The following is a 9,945-nucleotide window of genomic DNA, read 5'->3' on the forward strand; positions in this document are numbered from 1 at the left end:
TTTCCTCGTAGCTGTCTTGCCACTTCTTGGTGAATTTTTCTGGTCACTCAATGTCACTACCCTATTAGCTTATTTACAAAATTTTCTAAATCAGCACACATAAGTTGATAAGCATATACTCATTAAATATCATAAACAGTTTCATATTCATATGCATATGTCTTTCTATTCAATTTATTTTTCTGTGACAAATTAAGCCTGGTATTTGCCCGGGATTCCATTGTGTATGACCTGAAGGTCCCATTGCCTTTGTACATATATATATGACCCGAAGGTCCATTGTCATTGTATATGATCTGTAGGTCAATTGTCATTGTATATGACCCGTAGGTCCATTGTGATTGATATCAGACCCAAGACTGTCATAAATCCTCTTTAATCCAATGATTCAAATGCATGTGTAACCATATCAATTGCATCACTTACATATTTCCATCACATTTCGCCAAATACTTCATTTATTACATATATTCATTGCACCATCATATATTAACTGCACCAATCACATATCTATAACATATAATTGTATCAGATGCATATCATATAATCCAAATATTCACTCCTAATCAACATATAACAATTAATCTTATAACACATTGTAAAATACGATTTATACACACCTGATTGGTGCAGTTATTTAAATCCCTGATTTCCAATTGTTTTCCCTCCTTCCCTTTTACTAATTTTCTTTCCTTAGTTTCCTATGTCTCTAGTTTCCTATGTCTCAAGCTCTCTATCCAAGGAAGTTTGATAATTAGCCACACATATTACATAATCTTTCCTTTCTTTCCAAAATAGGAGTAATACATATGGCACTCATATACGTATATCTTTGTGCATGTAAACCTAAAAATTGGCCACGTATACGCATGATCTTTTAACTTATAACTATATCATATTCTTTATTCTATTATTAAAATAAATCACACCCTTGTTACTAATATAGGGATGCCATATATACTTTGCTATTTCATTTAGGATACACACATATATACTAGTCCCGTACACACACACTTCTCAAATTACTACTATACATTTTCATTTAATTATAAAATCTAATGGTGTAAATGCCTATATTTATGTACTCAACTATATAAGAAGATCACTCATAATTTATTAAATAATTCTTCTATAATTCTCACTTGCTATAATTAAATAAAAATAATAATATCTAATAACAATAAAAATTATATAACTATACAAATTGACGTATGATTTGGGTTAGGGATGTTACACTCAATGCATACACGTAAGTTACAATTATATTCCAACATTTGTTACACTTGGGTTCAAACGATCTACTACTTTATACAATCATTCGAATTTTTTATATTCCTTTTTATTTCTAATAAAATGAATGACATATTCTTTTGAAAAACCTAGCTATTCTTAGCATGATAGTTAGATAATATCATTGTTATTACCTAAACAAGCATGAAATGTATGCTTACATATTGGTCATAGGTCAAATTGAATAAGTAATTATTGGAGACTCATGATAACTTATAGGAGTATAATGTTCTATAGCTCCATGAATCTAGAAGCTTTTGAGATTATTTGGTCTACTTACCAAAGTACTAAGTAACTAGTAACATTCGAGATTATGTATGTAAGATTACACACGAAAGATTCTTTTTCGGATCTCTTTGGCCTTATATCTCTTATCCTTAGGAGGTGTTCCTCCACTAGCAGTTTTTTATGAAAATACTGTATGTCTATATTAATAATAGTATAATCCTCGATAGCAATTATACTTCGCCCTTCTTTAGAGCATCCACAATGGCGGCGAGCGGGCCGGCTAGCCGATTCCCGGCGCTGGCCGGTCCGCTTACTTGTGGCCGGCTAGCGCCAATTCAGCGAGAAAATAGGCGAGCGCTGGCCGATGATAGGTCGATGCGCTTGCCGATTGGCTCGCCGCCATTGTAGGCTGGCGATCGGCGAGCGATCAGCCATCTACGTTTTTTTTTTTAATTTTCGAAACACTATATATACGCGATTCGAACATCATTTTCATTTGCACCGCTTGTTTTAACGAGTTTTCTCTCTCTCTGAATTTCTGTACAAGAGCAGTAACGCGAAATGAGTAACGCGGGTGGTAGTGGTGAGGATGCTGAGGAGGAGTTCGAATGGCAAGTGTTGGAAGAGTTAGAGGCCTATACGACCCGCGAGGCAGAGCGGCTGTTAGAAAGGGCCTTGCAGCCGCGGGTACCTCGACCTCGACCCGTTGTCCACCGCCGAGCAGTGACTGATCGGGATCATGTAGCTGCACATCAACGTCTATATGACGACTATTTCGCAGAGCAGCCGCGGTTTGGGGACAACCTGTTCAGGCGGCGTTTTAGGATGAGCAGGGAGTTGTTTATGCGTATCGTTGACGCGTTGGAGCGTTGATATCTGTGTTTCCGCTTCAGGCACGATGTGGCTGGCAGACCCGACCACTCAGCTATTCAAAAGTGCACTGCTGCAATCAGACAGTTGGCCTACGGAGGCGCGGCAGACATGTGGAAAGATTACATCCACATCGGTGAGACGACTGCCCTGCAGTGTATGAAGTTTTTCTGTCATGGCGTCATTAAAATATTCCGTGATCGGTATCTTCGAAGCCTTACCCCCGAAGACTGTCAGGATCTGATGAGATGCACGGGGAGAAGCATGGGTTCCCGCGGATGTTAGACAACATAGATTGTATGCATTGGGAGTGGAAGAAGCTGTCCCGCTGCCTGGAAGGGGTTCTACACCACCGGCTACAAGGGAAAGAATCCCACGATGATCCTCGAGGTCGTGGCTGATTACCGGCTGTGGATTTGGCATGCGTATTTTGGAGTAGCCGGGTCGAACAACGACTTCAACGTCCTCAACTCGTCGCCCCTTTTCAACGAGCAGTGCCACGGCGTCGGTCCGGCCATCGGTTTTGTCGCCAACGACAACCGGCATGGTATGGGCTACTACTTAGCGGATGAGATATACCCCTAGGTGGCCCGTCTTTGTGAAGACGATCAGATGCGCAAATGAGGACAGGAAGGCCTGCTTTGCGGAACGGCAGGAGTCGGCGCGCAAGGACGTGGAGCGCGCATTTGGTGTACTCCAGGCTCGATGGGTGGCAATTAAGGGTCCAACGCGTTTGTGGCATGTCGACTGCATTGCTAATATAATGTACGCCTGTATTATCCTGCACAACATGATTGTCGAAGATGAAGGTGTACAAATGACTAGTTGGGCCAACGACGATAATGAAGCTGGTCCAAGCCACGGCGTGGCCACTGCCAACGTACGACGGGGGTACCTCACGATGAAACCGTCCGCCTCCAGGCACATGCCGACATGCGCCAAGTGGGTGCTCATATTCAACTCCAAAAGGATTTAATTGAAGAGTTGTGGGCGCGGAGGACTGCACGGCGATAGTTTTTTTTTTGTTTTTTGTACTTTTTTTAATAATCTAATTTTTTTTAGGACGCACTTTTTTTAATTTAAATGAAATTATTGCATTTTCCCGTATATGTGTCGTAAATTTAATTTCTGTATTTTGTGTTTAATTCCGTAAATGCAATTTTATCTGTTAAAACTCCGGCACACAACTCCCCGACACATCACCAATCGCGAGGCAGTTTTTCTAGTTCAATTCCTTTTTTCAGAAACATTAGAAATTTTGTTTGCCCACTCCATTTCTCTTAATTTCTCTTATTCATTCTGGCTAAAACCCGGACTTGCATTTTACAAAAAAAAATCGGTTATGCTAAACTCTCATTGTAATCATAAATCTTTAGACTAACTAAATAAAATAAATCGTGGTCTCAGCGAGAAGTGAAATGCAGAAATAACACAGTATTTCCACACTCGATTTCTTCATTGCGATTCCATGCTTTTCAGCTTCAAATTTTGACTATCTTGGCGGCTCTGACCAACGGATTCTCCCTCGCGATCGCCTCACGTCCGGCGGTTTTGTAGTCGTAGCTGCAGTCGTAGCGATGATCGGCGCAGAAAAGGTCGCCGCACCGGCACCTGAACCTGGTCAAACCGACTCTCCGGCTGCACCGGTTCACTTCTCTCTTCGTCTTCAGTATCCTATGCGGAGATGACCTCGCGGTCGTGGTCGAGCTGGATCTCTCTCCGAAAACACAGATTTTCGGCGCAGGGACCGCGGCTGCAGGCGTGCTGAAGCATTTCTGGCATAAATTATTCCCCGCCACGACCTTGAACTCCGTCTCCTCCTGCCCTGTCTTCTGCGCCATTGACGTCAAATTTTTCGTAATTCCGTCCTTTTTTTTGGAGAGGGAGAGGGTAAGGGTATATTTGGATTTTTAGAGAGAGAGAGAGATCGATGTTAGAATAACTAGTATTAACCCCCGTGCTATGCACGGGACATAAGAATTTCAAATAATAATTATAAAATATAATGAATATATAAAAACAAAAATTCATCTCAACTTGGACATTTAAAAAAACAGAAATATACCTATCTTTCTCATTCTAAAGGAAGATTTTACTATTCTCTAATGAATAAAATATTTCAAATTCGGCAAATGATTTTATACAATTTTAATTTATGATATAAGTGGAGTAAAAATAATAAAATTAGTGACAAAGAGAAGATGTGTCACAAATGATCAAAAAGTATATCTTAAGTAGAATAAGATATACAAATAAAGAAAATATGTGTGAGTAAAAATCAGATAATTGGAATAAACAAAGAGCTCAACAAAGCATAAATATTCATACATAGGAACCAAAACTTATAAAAAAAAAATCATTAGTTCATAAGATTTTAAAAACTTCTTTCTAAAGTTTAAAAATAAGAAATGTACAATAACATTTTATTAGATAAATAAAAAAATTCAATTGATTAAATGTAAATTTTTAAATAAAATGTTGATTGAAATACTTTAAAATATCTAATACATACAGAACAATTATACTTCAAAACACAATTAGTATAAATTTATTAGTACACAACTTATAATAATTCTTACACAGCTACATCGTATGTTTTACTATAAAAATTATAACCCTCTATGCATAGCACGGGCATAATATGCGTAGCCTTTTTATTATACAGTACCAAGTAATAACACAACTCTTGAAACCGTACCACAAAACCTTAAGCAAATCAGCCACATCCTTCTCACACTTGAAGGGCTGCCAGAAGGGTTTGATCTTAAAGACACATCCCTATAAAATTCATGTCTAATATGCTAACCCAACTTATACCTACATCAGAAGCATCATGAAAGTATTCATTAAGTATGCTGAAAAAGTGGCTCATCAACTTGCTCGCCCTCATCAAAATAGCTCCTACACATCAAAATAGCTCCTTTATAAACATATGTCAAGATAACACGAAAAAAAATCTTAGTGCCAATAACTAAAAGTAAAACAATAAATAAGTTTTACTATGTAATCGGGAAATCCAAAACTTGCACAAAAGTCGTATGAGCTTGTTATCTGCTTGAGCAATGAGATACACCACTTAAGGTGTTCAAAGTTCAAACTGCAAGATATGCAGTCAATCCATTTATCAAGTTGACATATTTCTACTTTTACTTTATCAACTCTATTTTCCTGTCAAAACTCTTCAAATGGCATTTCTACTAAAATCTCCAAAAGTTTATTCTTATATTAGTATAGAAGTATTAAACAAAACATGTTCAAAGAACTTCAGGAGGAGATGGTATATTAGGAATTTAAATATTCTCGTTTATTTATACAATAAAGTGACTATTTGAGATTTGTGGCTTTACATGAATTCCCAAGTATTCCGCAAATAAAAAAAAGAATAAACCACAATTTGAATACGTAAACGAAACATCACCAATATGCCAAAATTCTGTAAATAAAATAAAATAAACATATTGATAAATAAACACTACTTTAGTATAAAAATTTAATCAATAGTTATATTAATCAAGAAAACATTAAAACAATAAAAAAAAACATAAATTAAATAATGCTTCCAAAATTCTGCCAAACTTAACGTCATCCTTTCTCTTCCATTTTAGCTCCAACACACTAATTGGACTCCCCCTCCCCAACCCCTAAATTCCGATTAAATTAAACAATGCTTCCAAAATTCTGCCAAAACCAAAACCAAAACCCAAAATGTCTACACAATTCTCACAAATTTCAATTATAATCTACACGATCTGCTTCATAACCACAGAGCCGCCAACGATATTGGTCAAAACCCTACCATAACTTAGTCGAAATTCTCTCCCTCGCCACATTTTTAAATAAATACCGCCTCAAAATTTCGACAATAGTGGAGAAAGATAACAGATTTATGCAGTTAAAGAGAAAGCTACATGAAAAAGGTTACAATTTCTTCACCATAGAACTGTATTCAGTTGTTTTTTCTTTGCATGTTTAAATATTGAACTTAATCGCTTCAAAAATTGGACAAAACGGAATCTTTGACTATCTATAGAATTTCAACAATATTTGTTTGGTATTGAATAGATCTACAAAAATATAAAGTTAGTCATATGATATAGCATAATAATCTATTTCATGCTTGTTCTCAGCAGGAACAAACGATAAACAGTAAAAAAACAAAGTACGTTACTAATGCTGGAGAGAAAGAACTTCAAGAGATAATTAAATATGTAAAATGGTGTTGAATTTTGATTTTATGTCTTTGTGATGTCAGTGAGATTGATGGGTTATTGTTGGATTACTCTAGGCAATGTGCCACTGTTGACACGTTCAGTAAGCTCAACAAATTAGCTGAGGTTCATGAGTCATAAACAACTTAGTTATTATCGAAGGGAAGACTCATACCATGTTTCTTTGTTCATACATGCATTTTGAACTCTGATTAGGGTAGCATGTCTTGTGTTACAAGCAGCTCATCTGAAAGAAAAAATTAACCGAATGTTCAGTGGAGAGCTTGCTAACTTATTAACATATAGTCTTAGTCAAATGGTCTCTGCAAAACTTCCTTAGGTAACTTGCACTTGCATATTTGCCATAGATATGTTTCAAAAGTTATGTATCTGTCAAAATTTTCATATAGATACAAAGAATACAACTTGACATTCCTATACTCTGCTGAGCTTGCATCAACTTATTAGATCTGCATTTTGGTTTTATTTAATTTCTATCTTTTACTAATTTGTTATGCCAGAGAAGATCATAATGGTATCAAGGTTATAAAAAGACTTTGATGACAGAGTTTGTTATTCACGGATAAGATTATCTATCAAGGTAACGAAAGAGTCATACTTCAGTCGCTGTTTTCTGTGATAAGAACCAAATATTGCAAGATTAGACATTTATTTAAAGGAAAGAATGTATTCAATCAACATATATAAGGAAATAATCTCATTTTTTTTTCAGGGACTGATCTCTAAAATAAGAAATAGGTGGCAGAAAAGGAATAAAGACGGGATACAAATATTCATGAGGTAATCTCTTTAAAATGAACTGAATATTGCAAAGGAATGATATCAACTTGAATTATTGCTTTCTATTGTAAGGAAGCAATATTCCAAAATCAGAACCATCTTGAAAGATGAGAGCAGCTTGTGATTTTATCTTTTTCTGCAGTCATAATCTTTCAAAACAGGAAGAAAGATGGGAGCAAAGGACTTTGAGACTGTTCTTCATAAACATGATAGAAAGATTGCAGTAATGACATTAAGAAGGTTAGAATTTGTATGCATCATTAAAAGAGTATTTACAGGAAAAGTGGTAATTTAACTTAAGAACTTTACGTCATTGCTTTTTGCAGGAACTGGGATCAAAAAATAAGAAATATAGGAGGCAGAAAAGGATCAGAGATTGCATAAAAATATTCATTGGGTAAAAACTATTTTCATGAATCTGACTTTATAATTGCAAAAAAAAAATTGTAACCAAACAGCCTAAAACCAATGATTTTATACCTTTTTGCAGAGAGAAACTTTCCAGATAGGAAGAAAGATAAGAGCAACGGAAGAGGAGGCTGATCTTAATATACATAACACCATGGTTGCAGTATTGACATAAAGAAGGTTAGAAACCTGCATGTATTCATGAGAATAGTACTTACAGAAGATAAAATGGTAGTTTAACTTTGATAAAAAAAAATATGCATATTTAATATGGTAATGAACAATAATAAAAAAGAATGGAGAGGATAGAGTTGAACATAAAAGAACAAATGATACAGAAAAACTCTTTGCAGGGTGAATGGAGGGAAGAAATTTAGGAAGAATAGAACTGCCTAAAATTTCAATTGCTAATTCTTGTTGAGTGATTTTGGAAGAGTATCAAGGTGGTGTATTTATAGAAGAAAGAATGGTGAGTCTGCAACTAACAAAAACAATGCATGTTCCCAAAAAATACACTATAATAAAAAAAGACCTTTCATATAAAAAATAAAACAATGGAAAATAAATAATACTACAACCGGCCCACTTGATTTCTTAACTTAATAACTTTAAATTATTTAAAATAGTAAAAAATTATCAAATATAAATCTAAATAAAAAATCTATCTAATTTATATATCATATTAAATTATTATTTACAAAGTTAGGAAAGTAAATTATTGTAAACCTAACATTAAGAACATACTTCGGCCCAGTTGATTTATTCCATTAATAACTTATTATTACTACTATATAAAGAAGCCTCTACTTTACCCAAATAAAACATATTTATAAACCCTAGAAGAAGAGAGTAGCCGCCTAGCTCGGTAAAACAAAAAGGAGAGAGAACCAAATATGGAAAATAAAGAGCCCTAAATCAAAGGCCAACATCTTTATAATGATTAGAAAGGGAGCAATAGGATAGCGCAGACGTGGGAGACTCTGTAACTCTCAAATGTTAAAGTATGGAGTAGGAAGAAAGAAGAAGAAGATACAAAAGGTATGAAATGTGACTATGACCTACATAAATATTTAGATCTTCAATCTGACTCTATTGACACATTTAAATTACAGTTTCTAATCTTTTACATATCAGATTTCATTACTCTTCATAATACTCTTCATAATACTAATTCCATAATACTTCACCGAGAATCAAGTTTAAAGTTAGAAACCCATTATTTTAATTAGTTATACTTTACTGAGATTTATGTACATTGGATATTGAATTATTATAAATGAAGTCAATTGAAATTAAAGCCAGTAATGTTTGATTTCAGTTTTAGTACTCTATGATTCAGATATGTTTAGTGTAATGCTTGGAATATTATTTGCTTGGTTTTGAAAATGTGGGCAAAACTTTATTTCTAACGTATGATGAATTTTTTTTCAGGGACAAATTGCTTTGGAAAGAGGCAAAATGACAACTATGAAAGAATGAAATCATTCCTTATTGTAATACTGTAGAAAAGTACTTCATTTCACCCCTATCCTATGTTAATATACATAGGCCTGCTGGAAAGTGTTGTTTTCGATACATAGATTAATGAATAAATAATTTTCAACTAATAAACAGCTTTCCATTAAACAGTCAGCTTCAATACACAAACATTCTTCCATTTTCCCTGCAAAAAGAGTACAAAAGTACTTTCACCAAACTGTCACTTTAAATTAGGATAGATTGGTTCATACTTACTTCGTAGGAACGCGTATCGGCCAAGTTGCTGACGGATATACCCCTCGTTGCGTTCTACATCAGTCTGACGTGGCATTATATATTCATAATCATCATCCTTTTTTTGGGTTCAATTTTATTTATTTCTCTTACCTACTCCACCCAAATAAATTATTGCCATTTGCCAACTTGTTGATCGTTGTTGGAGATATGTATTCATTCATTATGAATACTATTATTCCAACAAATGATAGCCCTTTATATTTAATAATTCACCTATCGCAATGGGCTCTGAATTTATAGTTTCAGAAATTTTATTTCACTCTTTCAAAAGTGTTGAATTTTCCAAATGTTAATATAATATAGACATATAGTACTGGACTTTTTTTTATATGATTATTAACTGGCTAGTTAGTCCAATGTTACT

General features: G+C 34.8%; 2 protein-coding genes and 2 long non-coding RNA genes across 6 annotated transcripts; 2 read left to right on the forward strand and 2 right to left on the reverse strand.

The window, feature by feature from the left end:
• Positions 1-2,079: 2,079 nt before the first annotated feature.
• Positions 2,080-2,673, forward strand: LOC125220759. The gene is made up of 2 exons (XM_048122903.1): positions 2,080-2,309; positions 2,412-2,673. The coding sequence occupies exons 1-2, from the start codon at positions 2,080-2,082 to the stop codon at positions 2,671-2,673; spliced, it is 492 nt and encodes a 163-aa protein (XP_047978860.1).
• A 1,196-nt stretch (positions 2,674-3,869) lies between these two features.
• LOC125220760 (zinc finger A20 and AN1 domain-containing stress-associated protein 5-like) lies at positions 3,870-4,229 on the reverse strand. The gene has a single exon (XM_048122904.1). It carries the CDS (start codon positions 4,227-4,229, stop codon positions 3,870-3,872), a length of 360 nt encoding a protein of 119 aa, XP_047978861.1.
• A 37-nt stretch (positions 4,230-4,266) lies between these two features.
• Positions 4,267-8,011, reverse strand: LOC125217646. Its single transcript, XR_007175779.1, has 3 exons — positions 7,878-8,011; positions 6,772-6,843; positions 4,267-5,289 (listed from the first exon to the last, which is right to left on the reverse strand). It is a non-coding gene; the product is annotated as an uncharacterized LOC125217646 (long non-coding RNA).
• LOC125217645 lies at positions 5,330-9,416 on the forward strand. 3 transcript variants are annotated; one of them, XR_007175776.1, is made up of 7 exons: positions 5,330-6,305; positions 7,118-7,197; positions 7,330-7,397; positions 7,540-7,637; positions 7,724-7,794; positions 7,888-8,843; positions 9,237-9,416. It is a non-coding gene; the product is annotated as an uncharacterized LOC125217645 (long non-coding RNA). The 3 variants fall into 3 exon arrangements; XR_007175777.1 differs by having other exon boundaries at positions 7,123-7,197; XR_007175778.1 differs by lacking the exon at positions 7,118-7,197 and having other exon boundaries at positions 5,331-6,305.
• The last annotated feature ends 529 nt before the right edge of the window (positions 9,417-9,945 follow it).

This window comes from Salvia hispanica, chromosome 4 (assembly GCF_023119035.1).
Source record: "Salvia hispanica cultivar TCC Black 2014 chromosome 4, UniMelb_Shisp_WGS_1.0, whole genome shotgun sequence".
In the NCBI taxonomy this organism is placed as follows: domain Eukaryota; kingdom Viridiplantae; phylum Streptophyta; class Magnoliopsida; order Lamiales; family Lamiaceae; genus Salvia; species Salvia hispanica.

Bases quoted from the DNA above. Each gene is read 5' to 3' on its own strand.
- LOC125220760 (XM_048122904.1), bottom strand. From the start codon at position 4,229: ATGGCGCAGAAGACAGGGCAGGAGGAGACGGAGTTCAAGGTCGTGGCG.
- LOC125220759 (XM_048122903.1), top strand. From the start codon at position 2,080: ATGAGTAACGCGGGTGGTAGTGGTGAGGATGCTGAGGAGGAGTTCGAA. The intron at 2,310-2,411 runs GTTTGGGGACAA...TTTCCGCTTCAG, and splicing joins TATTTCGCAGAGCAGCCGCG to GCACGATGTGGCTGGCAGAC.